The sequence below is a fragment of the Clupea harengus genome, chromosome 22 (genome assembly GCF_900700415.2).
Source record: "Clupea harengus chromosome 22, Ch_v2.0.2, whole genome shotgun sequence".
Lineage (NCBI taxonomy): Eukaryota > Metazoa > Chordata > Actinopteri > Clupeiformes > Clupeidae > Clupea > Clupea harengus.
Window position 1 is genome coordinate 16,836,111 of NC_045173.1, and position 22,334 is coordinate 16,858,444.

Below are 22,334 nucleotides of genomic sequence, written 5' to 3' on the forward strand. Positions count from 1 at the left end.
AAAAAGTAAGGAAATTTGTGTTTGGTAGATTATTTCTTTGTTGTAACAATGCTTCTTGGCAATACATCTTATACTGTTGGAAAGTCTGTTTGTTTCCCTTTTAAATGGTGCCACATTTGTAAGGAACATGCATTTGTGGGATGAGCAGCACAGCTGAGTATGTGGGTAGCGCCCAAGCAAAATTTGCCCAAATTCTCCTATTCTCCTGTTGGTATTCACTCTTGTTTTGAGTTGTTTGGTGGATTGGATGATTGAACTCTCGATCAGTAACAAGGAACAAACCAGACATATTAGCAATTTTACACTTTATTCATTTAATACACCATCAGGAAGAGAATGCAATGGCTTACCATGACTCCAGACCTCAACCCAATTGAACACTTTTGGGATCAGCTTGGACGTGCTGTACGTGTTAGTGACCAACACAACCACGATGGCTGACCTGCAACAACTCCTGGTTGAGGAATGGAATGCCATCCCACAGCAACGTGTGACCAGGTTGGTGACCAGCATGAGGAGGTGGTGCCAGGCTGTTGTGGCTGCGTATGGATCTTCCAACCGCTCCTGAGGCTCCTGATGGTGTATTAAATGAATAAAGTGTAAAATTGCCAATATGTCTTGTTTGTTCCTTGTTACTGACCGAGAGTTCAATCATCCAAGTCACCAAACAACTCAAAACAAGAGTGAATACCAACAAGAAAATATACTGTTTAGCATTGGCAGAGAATTTTGGCAAATTTTACTTGGGCGCCACCCACATAAACAGCTGTGCTGCTCATCCCACAAATGCATGTTCCTTACAAATGTGGCACCATTTAAAAGGGAAATAAACAGGCTTTCCAACAGTATAATATGTATTGCCAAGAAGCATTGTTACAACAAAGAAATAATCTACCAAACACAAATGTCCTTACTTTTTGTGCTATATTTATATATACCCTTTGTCTATAGTCAGATAAGATAAGGGCAAGGACGTGCAAATGCACATCCATGGAGTTCAATATGTTATACACTACAAACCAGAGAACAAAGACATTTTGACTACTATTACTATATATTAATAGTATAATAGTACAGCACAATGTGGATAATTGGTTGATTTGTCCATGGGCCTAATGTCGAACTCAAGGTTTTGCCCAGAATCTATAATTGCCGCTTTATGTCTTTGTTGACTGACTAGCGTCACTGTTTCCTCAGTAACGGGTTATGGGATTCCAAGCAAACAACAGAAGGAGCACTTGTTCCGAATCTTCTTGACTGAATGATTTTAGTTGTAGCAAAGATCCAGGGATATCCTCTGCAAAAATACCAAAAAGGCCCTAAATGAACAACTAAGTTGTTTTTGCCGTTTTATTGTTTTGCCCAATGGGTTAATAACGTTGATAGGAGCTGATTCCAGGACTTTCTACGTCACCGCAAAGCAGAACAGTGTATGAAAGATTTAACCTGAAAATTGTAGGCGTCAGCGCTTAGGTGAGATGGCGGAGATCAACGCTGTGTGTGCGCCTATGGTGGTGCATCAGGAAGATGTAAACGAGAATGTCTCTGCACAGCGGAAACGGCAAAATATGCAGAAAGAATCGCTGGAACCAGTGTGTATCTTTCCTGAAAGTTAAGTTGTCCTCTCTGAAGCATATCACATTTTCTTTTGTCTTTTGATATGTAGGGGATAATGTATTGTCCGGCGGTCATTATCCAAAAATAAATCCCGACGGGATGAACAGGACCCCGACGCGCAGCGGACCGACGGACAATACATTATCCCGCTTATTATACGGTTACTTGCCAAAAACGATAGAAGACATTCCTCCAAAATACCTCTTTTTAATTATTTTGTTGCCGTTTCGTGATTTCCGTTAAAAAAAATTGTTCTTCAAGCAAATAGAACTTTTAAATTTCAGGTGTTGCGTAGCAACTCATTACTTGCTGACTTCAAATTACAATGAGTCTGTTACGTTGAATGACCTGACTACTTGCGGAATGATGAAAGATTAGAAATATCAGACCTGCGAACGTTGGGGTGGCCCATTCAAATCAACGGAACTTTTTGGAACATTCTGAAGAGCTGTATAATAAACACTGATATTAGGCCAAAATACCATTTGGCATAACTTACGCCTGTTTTGGTGGTGGTGGTAGTGGATGTCCCCTTAGTCCCATAAAAACATTTAACCGATTTGACAGACTCAACAATATAAACAAATAGCCCATAGATCGCTAATCCTTATGTTGCTCTCTAAGTGTATGTCCTTAACTGTTGTTTGACAGCATGTCTGATAGGGTCTATGAGTGAACTCAGTGAGCGCATCTCTTCACTCATCCTCCTGCCAAAGATGGTATATACAGATACACAGGTGAGCAATCTTTCAAACAGACTCATAGAATAAAACAAAAAAACAGTATAAATAAGATGTAAAAGACCTCCCCAGTGTTCCTTTCCAGACTTTAAGTCTATCATTAGACTCTGACTTGTCATGTCAGCACCATATTTAGACAGATGAGGTTTGATTGCTCATGAAACATTCACAGGCAGGAACGAATCTGCCTGCCTCACATGAGATAACACATCCATGCCTCTCTCCCTCTCTCTTTCTGTCTTTCTCTCTCCCTGCTTCACGCATGTCATGAATCATCATCATATGTTAACATGACAGCCCCAGAGCCCCATCTCCGTGTCTTATCTTGTTTGCATAGCTTTTTAAATTCAGTACTGATTAAAAAAGAAGCTTCAGTATTCCCCATGATACTGATAAGAATTATCATCACGGCCTTTGAAATATCCACAGCATCCGTACAACTGTGTTGAAAATTAATAGTAGTCAAAATGGCTTTGTTCTCTGGCTTGTAGTGTATAACATATTGAACTCCATGGATGTGTACTTGCACGTTGTCCTTGCCTTTATCTTATGCCATTTTACTAATGCAATTATTATGATTATTATTGTTCTTGTTGTTGTTGTTATCACATGCTAATAATATTAACATGTTTTTCATGAAGTTGTCGAGATGTGACCGCCATAGCTCTCAGCAGGAGTCCCCTCCGCCTCCTCAGTCAAGCCAGAGCAGGAGCAACGCATCGACCGAGAAGGTGAGAGGTGATGCAACAGTTTGGAGGTGGATTAAAAACGAGAAGGGATTTAGAGCATGGGCAAAGAAAGAACCAGTTAGGGTATCATAGAATAGCAGGTTATGGAGGTTAGAGGGATTTCTGTGTCTATTTGTTTTTCTGTATATTACTACACTATACGTAAGCTGTTCATAGTGTCATGAGGACAGAGTGGAGTATCTGGAAATTGCGTTGGAAGTAATACCTGAAAGTTTGTTGACCTGTTATCTAGCATATCCGAGAAATACAATTGGTTGTGCTGGGTTTTTCTTCAGTTGTCAGCTCAGGAAGCATATCTATTTGTACTTCTTTTTAAATAGCTGTGAAGTGCATCTCAAAAAATTTGAATATCGTGGAAAAGTACATTTTCTTCTGTAATTTAATTCAAAAAGTGACACCTTCATGTATTCTAGAATTATTATACATAAAGTGGCTGACAAACAAACAAAAAAAAAATGGCTTGAAACATGCCACTTTATGTGTAATGATTCTAGAATATATGGTCACTGTTTGAAATAAATGACGGAAAAAAAATGAACCTTTCCACGTTATTCACATTTTTTGAGATGCACTTGTATATGGTTGCAGTACTCACTAACAGACTGCACATATTCCCTAATGCAGGGAAATTCCAATCATGGAACAAACTCAAGTTTGACTGTGTGACTTTATTATGCACTGTATTAACTAGCACCACACCCGGAGTATTAACGATCCATACCACACTTCTTAATGTTCATCATATCTATATACCTAATGTGGTATATCAGCATGAAGGGGGTAGGCCCAAGCTGGTGGAGCTTTGCCAGTACCCAGGATTCAGTGAAGAGGGCCTGACACCTCTCCCCCACCACACATCTTTCTCCACTGTCGTCGCTCGCGTGGTGCGGGCACAACCCCGTCTCAGCCACAAGGTGCCATCTTCCATTAGCATGTTCAACCTTCATCATGTTCCTTTACATTTTCGGTCCTTTAAATTGCTTGTAAACTCATGTTGTCATATTGATTTGTATGCTACACACTTTATATTACGGTCCCCTTGTTACACTGCACAGTTCCAGTAGTGCAGCACAGTGCATCATATATCATTATGGAGTGGGGATAAGAGTGTGGTTTCCACTTACTGGCCTTGTGTGGAAGATGGTAGATGTATAGTTCTTTTTATCCTCACAGCCCAGATATAAAGCTGCTTTTCAAAGCATACTGTCCTCTGGCCTAATGGAGCACTTTGTCACTGATGTGTTTTGGTGGCTGTTTCTTCAGAACTTTCAGGTGAGTCACATATTTCCGTTGCATGTTTGTCTAATTCCCTCAAAGCAACAGATCGGTCACATGAAAGGCAACAAATTGCACATCTAAAAAATAGCATTGAAAGCACAATATAGCAGTTTTTTCCCAAATAACTGTTAGCATAGATCACATCTTTATATTGCTGACAATTTGTCAAAAGAGTCTGAAAATCGCAGACCCAGTCCTTTTCACAATTTTTGCACCTTTTGAATTGAAACATGTACGTCAAGCAGCTATTTACTATTGGAGATGATGTAATTATAGCTATTTACTATTACAGATGATGTAAAATACATGGTGCCACTCTGGCATAATAGATAATACAGCTCTCCAGCTCTCTCTCTCTTTTCCCTTCAGTGGCAATTGTGTGTGTGTGTGTGTGTGTGTGTGTGTGTGTGTGTGTGTGTGTGTGTGTGTGTGTGTGTGTGTGTGTGTGTGTGTGTGTGTGTGTGTGTGTGTGTTTATCCTTCAGCCAGATGGACATGTACAAGACTGCTTGTTCTCTCGAATTGCAGAGAATTACATCAGAATCCTGAGCCAAAATCAGTCATCACGCATTGGCAATGTTTTTCTTCGGGTAAACTATTTCATCACTGCCACACACACACACACACACATTCTGTGTAACTTTGTGCACACCCTAACCACACCCTAAAAACTCTTCCCTCTGTGCAGGAGTTCCCCCACACCCTGAGCCAAACTCTGTACAGCGCCTTCTGCTGCTGCTTCCCCCAGTCCTGCATCACCATCCGCAGCGGCACATTCCCCCAAACGCTGTGCTCTACCGCCTACCAGTGGACAGGAGGTGAAATTGAAACCCTTTTTTGGAAACTGACAAGGTCCCCCCACCAGCATGTTTCCAAACATAAATCAAAACAAAGGACCTTTGAACCCCCCATCTCTGTGTATTTGCTTGTGTGGTTCTGTTACATATCCATCTGTGGTCAATGACATACAACATCATTAGAGCCCTCGCAGTCGGCAATGTAGGTCAGTGTGTCTTCGATGTAAATGAGCCTTCCTCCCCCCTCCCTCTCTCACTCCCTAGGGATTTGTCCTGCTCCTAATGTCTTCAGAAAGTGGGATATTGAGGCCCTGGAGCCAGACGAAGACAGCAACGCTGAGTTCGTTGCGGAGAACGAGAAAAAGGAAACAGGTAAGTGGTTACTTCCAACCCTGATAATCTTCCCTGAGCTGTTAAGGCTCAATGCTGCGTGTTGCTTTGGGTATGCTTATTATATTTCCTCCGCTAAGTAGCTGTGTTGCATGTGCCTCTGCAATTGTGTGGAGCATCCAAGCCTGACTCCTATTTGTGATGAATACGTTTCTCAAGGATGCAAAATTAGTCCCGGGGGAGGGGGAACTCCAAATCCACTTACCACTCGGCTTCCTTTTGTGTGTGTGTGTGTGTGAGAGAGTTTGTGTGTGTGCGTGTGTGTGTGTCTGTGTGTCTGTTGTGTGTGTGTCTTCTAGATTGGTTGTGTATGTAAGTCATTTAGTGCTTTTTTTTCTCTGTTTTTTTTCTCTCGTGTGTGTGTGTGTGTGTGTGTGTGTGTGTGTGTGTGTGTGTGTGTGTGTGTGTGTATTGTGCATGTATATTTGCAGAGTCTTGTTTGTCCCTGCTGGAATGCATGTTACCCGGTGCCTGTGCGTCCACCCAGCGTGACTGCCCTCCGTCCACTCTGACAGCTACCTGGAGGCCGATGGTTAGTTCTGCACAGATGAGTGTAAACAGCCCTGAAGACATGTACCAGTGGCCTCTTTACACATAAGCAATCTGTCATTTCAGAGTATGATATGACATAATGATATAAAGATAAACATGGCTCTCAATATCAAGTATTTATTACAATCTTTACCAGATTTAGATCTTTGGGATCTCTGGTAGAGCTCTGGTAATGTGAATATTACGTTCTCCAAGGTACAAGTTCAAGATTTAGTGTTTAACTAAATGTGCGTATGGGAGAGGGAGTGAGGCATTTTCCGGAACTCACCTATCCTCCATGTACCATGATCCAGAGCCCAGTAGCTGAACCCAGTCACACCAGTTTTGAAGGGTCCTTTTCCAACGCCAAGGAGCAGACTATCAACAATCTGTCTGAGAAAGAAGGTTAGCCTGGCTAATCTATCTATCAGTGCACTGGTCCTCATAGGCCAGAGTAAAAAAATATACATTCCAGAGAAACAAGTCAATGTTAATCTCATTCCAGAATCTTTGAAAAACAGTTCTCAGAAAAGAGATTAAACTTGATTCACATATGCATTTCAACATTCAGCATTTATAACTGAACAAATATGTATACTTTTGGTCTGTTATCAGAGCATATTTTCTTTAGAAAATAACCTATTTTCCATAGGTGACAATTGGTGGGATCCTCCTGCTAATTTAACCTGAATCGTGTTCCCGAATCGGCAGGAAGTTATTCTTCCATTAATGTTCCTCGGCAGCATGTGTGTGTGACATAGAGTATTTCTTTCCCACCTTACCTGTAGATGTCCTCAGTCTCTATTCATTTCAGCACCCATTTTGTCCAGCTGATGTTTGATTTATGTCACCTGTGTCTTGTTTGGATTTGTGTATTCAAGTTCCAGCTTCTGTCCGGTATTGTACTTGCCTGCCAAGTTTCCTGCCTTGTTTCCTTTCCTAGTTTGGATTGGATTTGGGATTTGGACTTTTTCTTGACTTGTTTGTCTGATTTAACAATACATTATAAATAAAATAAAACTTAAAAGATACTTTTCTGGCTCCTGGGGGAATTCTCTGCAAGTTCACTAACATCAGCGTAGTAGCTCAATGACCCGGGTTCAAGACTGGCTATGACCAGGCCTCCTGACTGTGCGTATGTGTGTGTGTGTGTGTGTGTTGATACACCCAGTGATTCATTACACACTCTTGTCTGTTGCAGGAAAGAGCACTGGCTCAGAGGACATAAAAGGCTCTGACCAGAAGGCAGCCACTGACCACAGGAATCGAAAATCGACTAAGGAGGTCTGACCCAGCAATAACTCCCTCGCACTGGCTCATACTGGGAACTTTGGAGCGTGAAGTTATTGTGCTGAAGTGTTGATGACTGTCATGCTATCAGTGCATTCTCTCAAACACACACACACACACACACTCACACACACACACACACACACACACACTTTCTCTCACTGTATGTCTCTCTCATATCCACACACACACACACACACTCTCTATCTCTCCCTGTATGTCTCTTTTACACACACACACACACACACACACACACACACACACACACACACACACACACACACACACACTTTCTCTCCTCCTTTCTCTCTGTTGAGCAGTTTGTTTTCCTGCCCTCTCCATCTCCATCAGTCCCAGACTGGCTGGTACGAGTTGGAGTTTCACCGCTGTGTGTTTAATGTGTGGGGGAACAGTCCGCTGGTGCGGCACTACATGGAGAATCTCAAGATGGAGCCCAAGGTGGGACAGGACGTCCTGGTGCGGAGGACTCAGATCCACACACTGCCTCCATATCCTTCATACGTAGCTGTGTTTACAGTCCAGTGTGCATTCCTCTCACCTCTACTGCAGTGAGAGATGTATTATGGTCTTTTAAATATGGATCCCTTTCAAGGAATCACAATATTGGCATAGGTATTTGAATAAAGTTAGGGTTAGACTTTTTAATACATGGCTGTGATTTAAAAGATCCTTTAATTTAGCTAAGTTTACACTTTTTAAAACATGGCAGTGATCTAAAAGGGAAACTCACATGGTCTGGAAATGAACTAATTTGCAACTTAGTTTAAGATTTTTTCAACAGTCAAATGATTAGCTATCTGTTAAATTGCTCAGACAATTCAAAACAAGAGAATGCTTGGCTTTCCTGCTGGCTCAAAAAAAAACATTAAGCCCCTCAATATGTCTCTGCATATGGATATGGATGTATACATTATGGCCACACATAGGTGTAAGGGTTGTAAAAACGTGTGGAGGTGTGTTACGGTATATGACCTTGACTGTGGGTGGTCACGGAGGATGCGGTGACATACCGGCAGTTTGTGCGCCAGTGCCATGAGCGCTCAGCGGCGCGCTGGCACAACCTGAGGGCCATGAGGGCGCAGTGTGAGCAAGACATGGCCGCTCTACAGCGCAGCAAGGACGTGCATCGCCGCATCCTACTCAAGTAAGGCTACACCGCAGCACAGAAAACATTGTCTTGATGCTGAAGTATGAAGCGGCACACAGTAGTGTGTAGTATAGATTGGTAGTATTGTCAGTGTCAGAAAATGAGCACCCAATTAACTGCATTAAATGTGACCTCTGACAACTTAATTTATTTTCATTTAAAAAAACCTCTATCACAGTCTTTTTTTAACGTCTCTTATTAACTTATATGTGTGCCATGAATTGATGACCACACAAACATGCAACAAAAAAAGCTGGATGTTTGTGGTGCTGACTCCATAACCTGGCGCCTGCATGTTCTCCTGGCTTATCCTCTGTATGTCTCCTTCCCTGCCTCACTCTCAGGGAGCAGAAGAGAATTCTATCCCAGCGGAGCAGTGTGAAGCTGTTCTGCCAGAAGCTCTGCCCTGATGCCACCGTAAGCTCCACTGGCAGGTCCAGTTGTGTTATTTAGGCCTAGGAAGGTTTTTCTTCACATAACTGAGACTCTACTTCTGTGTGGGTGTGTGTGGCGTTATGGGTATTGTTGGGATCATGAGTGGCTGTTTGTCTTGGCTGATTCAGTTAAATGCTGTTGTATTGTACTGGCATTGTGCAAATTCTGTGTATGATTTTGAATATGTGGCTCATGGAAGTTGAATTTGAAAATATAATTTGTCAAAAAGTCCCATTGTAAGCATATGAAATTCTGTAGTAATTCTTGTAATCTGTCTACATAATAATTATCTATGTAGATCTATCTAGTAAAGTAAAGTTGAACTTGTTGTTTGTGTTACTATGTCAGTGTTTGAATTGGAGGAAATGTCTCTTTCAGACTGAGGAGGAGGCAAACTTGCTCTCTGATAGCTCTTACACTCAGTAGAGGCAGCAGGGAATGAACTAATGACTTCACGCAGTCTGCAATTACTGACTCACTTCCTGTGGGCTTTTGTCCAGATTGGGGCATTCCATCACTGTGTCTGAATTAAAATCAGTGCTATGAAAGAAAACATGTCTGTCTGGTTGGTTTTATTTTTAACATCGTTATATATGTGAGTATTAAAATAAGCAGTATTTATCCTACTTCAACCTGCTGGAGAAAAATGCGACCATTCTACTGCCCTTTGAAATTCTAAGGGATGTAATGCAATAACAAATCCAGCCACTTGATGGCAGTGTGTACATCATTATGATGTGCAGTTTTCCTCTCTGATCATGAAGCTTCAGTTTGCTGTGCAGCACTCTGCAACTTCATCAGTTACGGGAGTACTGAAGTACTGGGGAGGCAGTGCCAGGGGATGATCTGATGATGCTTCTGGGAAAGGAATCATGGGTAAAGATGAAGAGACGTCAGCCATATTCAATCAGCTGGCTAAGCATGTAGCGGTAGGCAGCTCTGCCAAATATTGAGCCAGTTTACTGTCACACCCATCAGTTAGGCTACCTCTTGTCCAAGTTACCTCCTGAGTGTAGGCTATCGGATACGGTTTTGGTGGTGTAATTGTTTCTCTTGTTTTTGTCAGGAAATCGTATTCAGCCGAATGTCATGTTTCATTAACAATCCGCCCTTGAATGAGGTGTGGTTTCCGAGGTGACCGTGATGTCTGTCATTGGAGTCTGTAAACAAGAGATATCTAAAAGACGTGTTCTGGTGAGACGTCAGATTACAGCCAGCTCTCACACCCCAGCCAAGAAGCACAAGGCCACAGACCATGTAAGGAGATTTGGCTGAAACATTTCTGCTTCAGTTGGCTCACTGTGGCTGCTCGACGAGATACTGTACAAAATATTTCTGCGAGATTCTTATCCTGTTGACAAGGTTGTGGTTGCATACATAAGTAAGTTAATGACTGAGAGGAAAGCTCATGTAAAATTAATTATGGGAATTGGGTATCTAGGATGAAACAAGTAGTTTTTATGGCATTAGTCATCCTTGAAATGGGTCTGTGTTTTCTTTGCGCCAGATTTGAGATCATCCAGATTAGAGCTGCTGTAGACTATACTAAAATGTATTATCAGTTCACATTCCACATGATGCAAGTTTGTCCCTTTCTTAATCCCTTTTACCCCAGTGACCCAAGAGGCTTGGGATCTTTCCAAACAAGTATCTTTGGGGATGTCATGTTTTGTATGTGTCCAGATACAGGCGGTCCTTTGAATAGTTTATTTTATGTATTTATGCGTTTATTTAAAAAAGGGACAGTGTACATTGATAAACATTTCCATAAAAATGTAACTGCAAATGGGGGGGGGGCTGATAGTCTATCAGGATTTAGAGTTGTACCAAATGGTTCACTCTACGTCAGCCTTGCAAGGTTCAGGATGAACAGTAGATGGTGTGTTGAGCCATTTTCCAACCCATAACCCAGCCCATTTTTATAAAAATTTGAATTTGGTCAATATTAACAGCAGCATTGATGTGTTTCACACAGTTGAGTGATATCATTTACTTTACAGCTCAAATACAAATTCTAGGGTGCTCTTACACTTCAAAAGTATTAGCCAGATAGCTGCTTCGGTCCTCATTTGGCACGGATCGTTTGCAGCATCAATTGCCATTTGGGTAATATATTGAAGCGTGTTTGGTGTGGGCGAGAGACTGTTGAGTGGCCTCCCAGAGACTGTCCTTTAGCCCAGTTAATTACTGCTCTGTCCCAAGATCATTCAGTGATCAAAGTGTGTGTGATCGTTTATCATCTGATTCTTGTGTTTTGGTGATGAAGTTCCATGATAGTTTAACATCATCTATCCACCGTCAATGTGATCATCATTGTGAAGTACGCCCTGCCCTCCAGTGACCCCAAATGAGTTCCTTCGTGTTAGTGTGTGTGTGTCATAATAAAGGGTTTGCTTTCAAATCAAGTGAAGCTGCTGTCATCGCTTCAGCCAGAGCAGCGCTTCAACAGGCCAGCCAGTGAGTAAGCGATATAGCGCCTGTTTGGCCGACCTTTATAAACTGATGACGCTAGGGACACGCTGGTCAGTCGACGTATGAGAAGGACAGAGTCTGGGTGCCTATGCCACTAACCTTCACCTGTACGAGTGGGCACCCAACCTTCGACGCTATGATGCAGGAGGTGCTTGCTCTCCAAGCCTTCGTGCAGGGGCTCCAGCCAGAGCAACTCCAGGAACACATCTGCCTGAGCACACCACAGACCCACCACTCTCCCAGCACAAAGCACAGAGTGCATCAGGCAGATCACAAAGAGATTGATGAGGAAGGAGTGACTTGCCGGATCACCATCTCACCATCACGGTGACCATGGCGGGGAAGACGAAAAAAACATCCAGGCAGAGGAGTGTTACCGTTTGTGGGCCAGATTGCACGCCACTGCCCAGCACCCCAGCTGACGAAGCCCAGCTGACGAAGTCATAGCTGTATTCCTAGCTCGTGGTTACTGGGTTACAGAACTAAACTAGATCTTCATGGCTCGCAAATCACTTCGGACATATCTTTTGGTTACAATAACGTTTTTAGATTTGTGTCTATTTCATGGTAACTTTTACTAAATCTAAGGGGGAAAGAGCCAAACAACTGACATTTATATACAAACACCGCCTTCTACAAAGTTTGGTCTGTCATCTTTGATTCCAGTTGAGGTTAAAATTTCAGAAATGTGCGTCACGCTGCCTTCACTCCCATTGGTAGTCCCCGTGTTGAGTCGCTCAGTATTTGCATAAAATAGACCTCTCGCCCATTTTGCCCCCGCCAACTAGTTGGCGATACAACAGCCCCTTGGCTCTTATCGCAGTAAATCAACAACTGTCAATTAAATTGAATGGCAGCTAGTTGCCTTTCTACTCTGTCGCTTGTCTGACCACGGGATTAGAGGGGCCCCCACGTCGCCGCCACCAACCACAGAGTCCTCCTCACTGCTGACCACTAGAGGTTCCTCCACATCCCCACTGCCAGCCGCCAGCCGCAGGGCTTCACCTCTCTGACCCCAGAGCTCCAGTGGTCCAGCCCCCTCCAGAGCGAGCATGACGACATCAGCTTGTCATGGAAACATGGGCTGCTGGGGACAACTAACCACTTAGGGAGGTGCTGTGTAACCCAGTTAATTACTGTTCTGTCCCAAGATAATTCAGTTGTGTTTCCTTTTTGTGTCTGGCCGAAGTGTGTGTGATTGTTTATCATCTGATCCTTGTGTTGAGCCTGTCCGTTGATTGTCATTGTTAGATATGCCCTGCTGTCTTGTCGTACCATTGAGTGTGAGTTTCTTCCTGTTGCTGTACGTGTCATAATAAAGGGCTTGATGCCAAATCATGCTACGCTGTTGTCATGACTTCTGAGAAGCCCAGCTCGCCACAATAACATGAGTTTGGGTTTGTTAGAATCTCTGAGAAAGGGAAAATCGAGTCCTGCCTGCTGACCACATTTCTTTGAGAAGATGAGCCAGAACCCACTAGACAGACAGTGAGTGACAGAAATCACTGCACTGACCTGCCTGAGGTCAAATACTGATTCATAAGAAGACATAAGAAAATTGATGGCTGTGTTAGCTGATATATCTGTATTTGCTGATACATCTGATAATATCCATTTAAAATGTGTTTTAAAATCATGAAATGTTGTTGTGCTTCTCTTGGCATGACACTGTCAACGTGGTAAGATCCCCCTGAGCTTATTTAAATTTCCCGTAGACAACTGACTAGATTTGAGAAGCACTATTTACATCAAGGCACGCAACCCTCTTGTTTTGCATTTTATGGTATAGGAAAAAACTGACCACCTCATCATTGTGAATGCAAAACTGACTGATGATGAAGGCTTTATTGTTGACGGCCTCCTGTGCAGTTCATCATCATTTCAAAACACCTCCTTAGAGAGGGACACCGACTCTGGGCTCTGGGAGGAAAGACGTCTTTCAGATGTATTGACTTAGCGCCTCCGAGACATTACGGCTATAAATGACAAATGATTTAATATCTAATCTAGGCAAGGCAATGTTGACACTGAAAGGATTGGGAGATGAACATTAATGGTGAGAGAGAGAGGCACCCTGTGATCCCTGAATAGACTTTGGGAATAAACAGATCGGAACCATTAGACAGGGAAATATTGAGACATAAATCCTCCTAAAGTAATAAATGATTGCTTCCTGGGAATGAAGGAAGGTGTAGGAGGGGGGTAATGAGAAATGCAGGGCCAAAAATAGCTGGGAATTCAATTTAAAGTGGCAATTGTGATCCTAAAAGAAAATCTGCAATTTCCTCCTATCCTCCTTTTGTAGATTTCACTGATAACCAAATGTTTTGTGGGGGGGGGGGGGGTTGGAGTAAATAGGCTCACTAACTAAACATTAGACCTGTAAACTAAACGTTAATGGTTTAGGAAGGATATGAGACAAGACCAGTTCATTCTGAAGGATATGCACCTTAAGGATCCTGTTAACTTAATGTGTGTTAATGCTGAAGTCCATGGCTTCAGCTAACTGACTCAGATAAAAGCTCCTGTACATAAAGCACAATTCATTAGTTAACACAAACAGTCACCTCAAGTGTTCAAGATGGCTTGTTAAAAGTGAGTGTTGTGGGTTTTTATGTCGCAACTTCAGGACATTCTTTAAATGGGAAACTTGGTGAAAATGTGGATTAGGATTCCGTCAACAACAAATGCCTACAAGGCTGCACCTTCAGAATTATGTTAACACTGTTATGTTTGGTTACCACCCACATTTGGTCCAAATCTGATCATCTTTGTCTCCGTACAGCTATGTTAATGCTCCATAAGACTACTGAAAAGCATATGCCGAATGCAGATAGTAATGGAACCTGACACTCTGTGAAACTGAGATGAGACTTGTTTTGTACAACTTGGTCGCATTGTCAAACACTTAGGAAATATAAGCAGCCTGTTGTCTCGCATATCAGACAGGTTCAGTGATGGGAGCTGATCTGACTCAAACCACAGGGCAAGGAGTCCAGTGTCTTTTATGTGATGAAAACAATGGGTTTACTGTGTGCCGTGTCAGATTTGAGACAGCCTGCGTCTTTTCTATTTGGAAAGCTCTGTGGAAGGCTTTTAAATTTATGGGTCATGACATGCTGTTTACCGAAAAACATTCCTTATCTCTTAGTTCAGACCATTTAGTATTTCTGGTGAGTTGCACCATCTGTGTTTATGTGGTTGTTCATTATTTCTGGTATGGCGGTGGTGGTTCTACAGAACATGCCCCTGACTACGGGGAAAGGTGAGAAATGCGCACACACACACAAATACACACATACACATGCTCACACACAGTTATCTCAGGGAAAGACCCAAATGAAATGAAATGAGCTCCACACAGAGATCTTGAAAATCTTAATGACGTATATAATTGACACAAGGTATCAGGAACATACAACAGCAACTGACACATAATTTTCCATATTTTTTTTTCCAACCTCATTTCCTTGCTCTGTTGTGGCCATGAAAACAAACTCTCCATTGTTTCATTTATCGGTTTTTGTTTCCTCATTAAAACAACAAAACAGAAGACAAGAAAAAATATATATATCAGAATGGTTTCTCAAAAAATTCGGCACATTTCATCAATGCCAGCCACATTCAACATTGGACAGGGGTGGGAGTGAGAGGGCCTGCTGGGCCCCATGGTTTCCAACTGCTCTTTCTTTTTTTTATGGAGCTGTTCTCCTCATCCACCCCTGTCCGCATACATAAATCGGAGTCCCGATCGATGGATCTTTCTGCAGGGTGTTTCTCAAGTATTGATCCCCAATCCTGTGATGTTGTTATGCGGCCGACGCCAACCCGTGGACGGGGGAAGCCACATGCGTCATGAAAAGTGCAGCAATTGAAATTAACTTTAGGAACGAGGGGGGGAGGGGGGTGATGAGATAGGGCATAGGGACAGAGGTTGTGCAAATTGTCAGCCAATGTCAGTGAGACACGACAGAAAGAGAGAGGGACAGCCATTTACAGCCAAGTTACATCTTGGTTTTTTTATGTTTTTTTTTTCATATGTAATTTGCCTCGGAATGTCACTATGGGGAAATACTGCAAGAAGCTGACAAAGTCAGCTCAAACCAGGGCCCGCCAGCACAGGTCAGAGCATTGCTCTTTAAAACCTAAACCTAAAGGGGGCCGAATCGTCGCCCCTGCGCCAAGTCTGGTGGCTCTTTTTGTACCCCTGGGCTTGTGCTGCGCCATGTTAAAACCACATGCTCAGTGGCAGTGCCTTAACGTGAAGGCATCACACACTGTCTGCCGTCTGTTAACGCTCACCCAGAGAACAGGTCACGCTAACCCAGGCAGCCCTCTGACAGGCACCAACACTGACACAGTCGTGTCTAGGCCTCCCCACATTTCCAGGCATCTCTTTTTGTTTTGTTAACATTTTTGCCACTTTCGACATCTACAGTGACTTAAGAACAAGCACAGTCATACTTTCTACACATGTGCAGCACAGACATTCTACTGCACACACACACACACACACACACACACACACACACACACACACGGAAGCATACACACATATGCTTTCATCCCCATCCACAAAAGGGACATATCTCACAAAGCCTTAGAATCCATCGGGATTAAAACAGACATATCCCTTTCCCATCCTGTATTAAATCAGTTCCACTGACAGACTTTCCTCAGCAAACTAGTACAAAAACATTCTCACAACATTGCAGTACACTTTTAAAAACGTTGTTGTGTGTGTGCCTCAATTATCAGGGGAGAACACGTTGCATGTTGGCATCACACAGGAGAATGGGTAGCAAAACAAAAAGAGAGATAGAGAGAAAGAGAGAAACACAGAGATTTCATTTGTCATCACATATTTATAATCCCTAATTTATCTAACTCAGAAGCAAATCAGAAGCATTTACACATTTGTTGTTGTTGTTGTTGTTGTTGTTGTTGTAAGAAGTGGTTATACAGTGCAGTGCGTTCTTCTGACTCCGCTGGGGGGGGGGGGGTCCTTTGAGCTGGGACAGTGTTTCTGTTCTGTGGTTCTGATGGTCATTGAACTGGCCTCAACTACCTGCAGAGCTCTCATCACTCCACTGTTTGGGTCCCCAGCTGTCTCAGCTGTGCAAACCTAGAGCTTCTGGATAAGACGAACACACACGCACACAAGCACGCACACACGCTCACAGGGAAACACACATACGCGTCCCTCCCAGCCTTGAGAAAACAGCCATTTCGACAGGACCGCGCACAGTCCACACATACGCATTTCAAGCGTATCAGCCTCTCACAGCCAAGGGTGCAAGCGTGCTTTACACATGAAACCATCACATCCACGCCTGTTCCTCTACTTGCTGCTGGGTAGCGCTGAGCTGAAATTTAGGTTTTTCGATTCAAAAACGTCCCCACTATTCGGGACTGCAGTGGATTCACACGAATGCTCCAAAGTGTGTATCTACAAGGGAAAATAGCGAATGCGCTATTACTGCCTACATCAAGTGGACCTGATACTGACGGGGAAAACATTGTGATTACAGTCCACACTTGTTTACTTTCTGAAGCCAGAGTGAACTGGTGTGTCAAATTATAATGGTCTATTCCAGCTTCCTTAGAAGACGTGATTTTAAGTGTGCATTTTAAGGGCCTTACGAGCTCCTTGAAATCAAGACAGCTTTACTGGAGCCACTGCAATCACCATTTTGAATGAATGGAAAAAAAAGGCTTTGGATGTTGAACTCCACTGTTCTCCCTTTTTTTTAACTCTAATAAATAAATGATCTTAAAGCCTTTGTCATTGAGGAGCAAAAAAAAAAAACTAAAATTTGGCTCAACACTACTAAGAAGCTCTCCCATGGCGTGGTTACTCGGTTTGAATATATATAGATCTATGTCTAGAGGTTTCCATGAACATTTCTTAGGTACAGATTTGTTTTTTCCTCAAGGAACCCAAACACCAGAAACAAAAAGACCACCAAAAAGACCAGCTCTAGTCGTGCCATATTTAGAAAAAAAAAGAAGACGAAAAAAAAGAACAAAAAAGGAAATCCTACTGATATTCCTTTTTGTTCTTTATCGGGGACAAAAAGGAAGTCCGTTCATTTTGTTACCTTTTTTGTTTGTTTTCAATATTTTTTGGCAAAGTAACTAACCCAGCCCTTTCCGCCCTCCCCCCTCATTCATCCTCCCTTTCCCCCCAAACTCAGTCCCCCCATTGGTGGAGTCGTCTGCTATTTATCGCCTAAGCAGCAGCAGCGTGACCAATGAGAGCAGGCAGAGTGTGACGCAAGGTGGGTTCTGGCTCGCCGCGGCCCTAACGGCATCCCCGGACGGGGCCACTGGTTTGGGCTGGTTGGTGTTGGGCATGGAGATCTCAGGGATGATTCGGGCGCAGAGGTCATCACTGCACACCCCGCTGCCTGAGCCGCTCACGTCATCACCTGAGGACAGACACAGAGTCAGTCACACACGTTAGACTCAAACCACATGATTTCACTGTATGAAATCAATACAAACTCAATGTTCGAAAAAAATTTACACAGCACAGCTGTAAAACATTTGTTGATTGTCAGGATTTCCATGTCAGGTCTGATTATCTTGCTGTGTGGGTCAGCGGAGTCACAACGAGACTGATCTTTAGAGTAATGCTCTTATCATGCTTTCAGCAGAACAACAGGTGAAAAGTCAGCCATACCTAAGAGTGTAACCTATAACATTGCACTTTGACTTTGACACACACACACACACACACACACACTCACTCACACACACTCACACACACACAAGACGCACTGCTGAAGCAGAGCACTGAGCGAACTCTCAGGCAAAGGCTTTGAATAATTAAGAGAGATTGCAATACTGCAGATGTTAATGTGATGACAGCTCCCTAATGCAGCCTGTGACCTCTGCTCTGTGAATAGCATCACAAATTAGGCCAAGCATCATCATTTCTTTCCATTATTATCGGCCGTCTCATTCGCTGTCATTTAATCCCAGCTCACTCTAAAAATGGGACTTAACTCGACTGATCACGCCTCCACTCATACAAAGGTATGCGCTTCACACAGATGACAGCCCAGTGGGCCTCTGTGCTAATGATGACAGTTAGTCAGTTGGCATCCTGTTAAGTGGTCACTGGCAAGTCAACGTCGACGGTGTTCTGTAAAACCACGTTGTTGCCGTTGTGAGTACATGTGCGTGTGAGACGACTGTCAGTCAAGTGGGTATGTGTGTGTGTGTGTATGTGCTGACAGTTAGGTGTGTGTGTGTGTGTGTGCTGACAGTTAGTTGTGTGTGTGTGTGGTGACAGTTAGTTGTGTAAGTGTGTGGTGACAGTTAGTTGTGTGTGTGTAAAATGACGGCGAGACGACGTGAGGGCACTCACTGGTGTCCTGGAAGTCGACGTCGTTGCCGTTAAGCGCGTTCTTCAGCCGGTTAGTCATGATCTTCAGCTGCATGATCTGCTGGCGGATGGTCATGTCTGGCTTGGTGATGTCGATCTCAACTTCTGGGTTGTTGATTTGGCTGGCCAGACCGTCGCCCAACATCTCTGGCAGGTACCTACCACACACACACACACACACACACGCACGCACGCACGCACACACACAAAGAGACACCGTACAGGTTAAGTGGTGGAGTGATATACAGAAAACCAGCAGGAAGTCCCTCACACATCGTTGAGAAGACTATAGCAGCAGCCGAGTTTTTGAACTCTAACTACACCATTATTTTTTTTAACACACTCAACGAACACATTGCTTTTTGCCACATGAAGTGTTTAAACAGGCTTCACATGCCTCTATCTCTCCCACTCAATTTTCACTGAGATTATGCAAAGAACACAAAATGTTATACTAAAATGTGTTAGCTCATATCAGGCTAACATTGTAATGCCTTTCTAAAGAAATAAACCGGCCTGGTGCCCTTATGTTTTAGCCTAGGGTGTGCTGAGGTAATCCAGATGGATGTCGGTTCAAATCTGAACTCCAAATATTTTCCAGCTGATGTAGACTCAGGGATCTGATTGTTTTGCCTGCTGACAATAAAAAGAAATCAGTCTACAGTCATTAGGGCCTACAAGCGAAAGGTTCTTTATTTTGACTAGCTGGATACATAAGAGGAAAAAGAACTAATTCTTTGTTTAAGTTCACACTGAGTTCACCGTGGACATCAGAGACCTCCAAGCATCTAAGCACAATCCGATCCAAAGGTTCCCCCCCCCCCCTACTTTTGTACAGAAAACCTGTGATAAATACTTTTGATTAGCCCAGCAGGTCAGGCAGCAGAGTGTGGAGGCATCTCAATAAAAGATGCAGTCAGGATTCAGGTTTCACATTTTTCCGCCACTGACAAATACTTCTGAGTAGCCTAGCAGGTCAGTCCTGAGTCTTACCCTTGGCCCTTATTCAGGCCGTTCCAGCAGCTCGCATCAGCAGACGTCCCAGAGGCCACTCTGTCAGCGCACAGCCTGCTGGGAAGAATCACCCAGTGCTCCATCATGGCTTTCACTTTGTCCGATACATCGTTCACCTGCAGTGGGACACACACACACACACACACACACACACACACACACACACACACACACACACACACACACACACACAGGATTCTCAGATATATAAGGGGCTCTCAGTTCTATCCCAGCATTATCTAGGCTCATGCTAAATCATTATTGGCCACCCTAATAAACCTATTGCACCCTTAACTTCAGGTTTGTGTTTGTCCCACAGTATGTCCACATACACAGATGTCCTGTGTAGAAGTCTGTGTATCCAACTTCTCTAAATATCTACATTATCTTCCACTGTCTTCATTGTTCACATTTCATGTTTATTCAGTAGGAAGATCCAAAGCAGTACACAAAAGCGTTTTTACACCCTTTCTCTACCAGTTACCTATAAACACTGGTTCTCCAAGATCAGAAATGTAGACATCATGTGCAAAGAGTTTACCTATCCAGCTACCCAACATGACCCTCTCCTGTGTAAAGAGAAGTGAAGGAGAGAGAGACAGAGAGACATAGACAGACAGACAGACAGACAGACTGGCACTGACCAGTTTCTCACTCGTGGGTGAGGTGGTAGCATTGGGCTTCTCCACCGTGGGCAGTGGCCTCTCCTCTGGGGTAGTGCTGTCATCTCCGCTCACCCTGGGGGTCCCACAGGCCTGGAACACCTACGGTGTAAGAGTTTTGTTAACATAGGGGGCCTTATTTAGAGCAGAGGTACAGTATCTTTCTATATTTGGCTTGGGGTTTATGGGTGAAATGATGGCTTTGAAATTCAATGTAATCTGCAGTTCATAGCAAATCTGTGTGTGTGATTCCGGTGTGTGTGTGTGTGTGTGGGTGCACGCGTGTGTGTGTGTGTGTGTGTGTGTGTGTGTGTGTGTGTGTGTGTGTGTGTGTGTGTGTGTGTTTGTGTGTGTGTATTTTGTGAATTTGTGTTTGTATGTATTTGTGTGGGTGATTGCTTGCGTGTGCATGTGTGAGTACAAACATAATGTATTTATTTTGTGTCTGTGTGTGTGTGTGTGTATGTGTGTGTGTGTGTGTGTGTGTGTGTGTGTATGCATCCTCCACTCCACGGCACTGCCAGGCAGAATGGAATAGCGCACAGCCCTGGCCTTGCATCTGCATCAGCACAGAGACGCCTTTGTTCTCAGGTATTTACATATTTTCCACCTTCAATACCAGAAAAGAAATACTTCATAGCTCTTTAAGCCACTTTAATTACAAAATAAAAGCCCTACTCGTACACAATAAATGATCCTATGCTACTTGGCCAGACCAAGCGGCCATTACTCCCTCTACAAATATGTCTACCCTAAAACAGAATGGGGGGAGGGGGGGGGCAGCAAGTAGTTCAGCAGCTCTTTCTTCTTTACGGTTTGACCAGGACTACAAGACTACACAATCCCATCCAAATGCAGTGTTTGAGGAAGAGAGAGAGAGAGAGAGAGAGAGAGAGAGAGAGAGAGAGAGAGAGAGAGAGAGAGAGAGAACAGACCTTGCTGTGGAATACGGCCTGGTTCTCCTGTAGGTAAGCGATGCCTTCGGAGATGTACACGGGGATAGACTCAATGACTCTGTCCATGGCTGTAAGTTTGATGCGGTCTGCGATTTTGAGCATGGCATCTAAGGAGAAGGAGATGGAGACCACAAGGGTGGAGAGAGAGAACAGAGGAAGTTGTGAACAGTTGGTCAAAGAAGCAATACTAAAGTTCAACTCTAATATTTCTATGACTTGTACCAGAAGGCCCAGCACAGAGGAACAGGTGGGGGGGAAATACAGTTTATGCCCTATCAGTAATAAAGTTTGTTCCTTTGACTGTAGGCAACGGCTACATGATCTCCAATCAGACTTTTTCGTTTAGCAGTTGCTTTTATCCAAAGTTCTTTTATTCTATCTGTATGCGTGCTGTGTGGCAATCCAACCCAACACGATTCCCATGCTGTTACCCCCATGCTCTAGCTGCGGAGCTCCAGGAGGAACTTTCACTGAAAGTAATTGGCCCTAATGTGCTTTCAGTTAAAAAAAAGAATCATTCTTTGTGTAGTTCAGTCATGTCCTGCTGCCAACAACATCCCTCCACTCTCGACTCACCTGCCAGGTTTCTCCACTCGGTGTCAAGGTCGGCCTGGTTGGCCAGGCAACCCTTCAGCACATTCAGGCAGTAGACGCGGCAGGGCTTGGCCGCGGCCATTCCGCGGCACTGGGGGCAGTAGCTCAGCTTCATCAGGGCACGCTCACACTCCTGGCTCAGGGGGACCTGGTGGGCACACAGAGAGGAAGAGCAGACAGCAGGGAGTGAGCAAACAAACGACTGAAAGAGACGCTGCCTGGACGTGGTGAGGGGAGCGGAGGTGAGGT

General features: G+C 43.7%; 2 protein-coding genes across 3 annotated transcripts in view; one reads left to right on the plus strand and one right to left on the minus strand.

Moving 5' to 3' along the window:
• Positions 1-1,237: 1,237 nt before the first annotated feature.
• On the plus strand, positions 1,238-9,547 carry LOC122128638 (protein FAM227A-like). The gene is made up of 15 exons (XM_042703028.1): positions 1,238-1,596; positions 2,269-2,354; positions 2,999-3,088; positions 3,877-4,020; positions 4,280-4,378; positions 4,869-4,973; positions 5,072-5,201; positions 5,445-5,552; positions 6,002-6,102; positions 6,416-6,506; positions 7,303-7,385; positions 7,743-7,900; positions 8,404-8,556; positions 8,904-8,976; positions 9,373-9,547. Exons 1-15 carry the CDS (start codon positions 1,479-1,481, stop codon positions 9,418-9,420), a joined length of 1,587 nt encoding a protein of 528 aa, XP_042558962.1. The 5' UTR covers positions 1,238-1,478; the 3' UTR covers positions 9,421-9,547.
• A 5,286-nt stretch (positions 9,548-14,833) lies between these two features.
• The window catches only part of gpc1b (glypican 1b), a 75,650-nt gene continuing 68,149 nt past the window's right edge, over positions 14,834-22,334 (minus strand). For both annotated transcript variants that reach the window (XM_012835345.3, XM_031560496.1), the window contains exons 5-10: positions 22,068-22,233; positions 21,471-21,598; positions 20,518-20,637; positions 19,853-19,989; positions 18,842-19,017; positions 14,834-17,897 (exon numbers count right to left, since the gene is read on the minus strand). In XM_012835345.3, coding sequence (XP_012690799.1) covers positions 17,692-17,897; positions 18,842-19,017; positions 19,853-19,989; positions 20,518-20,637; positions 21,471-21,598; positions 22,068-22,233 — 933 coding nt within the window. In that variant the 3' untranslated portion in view covers positions 14,834-17,691. The remainder of the gene's footprint in view (positions 17,898-18,841; positions 19,018-19,852; positions 19,990-20,517; positions 20,638-21,470; positions 21,599-22,067; positions 22,234-22,334) is intronic.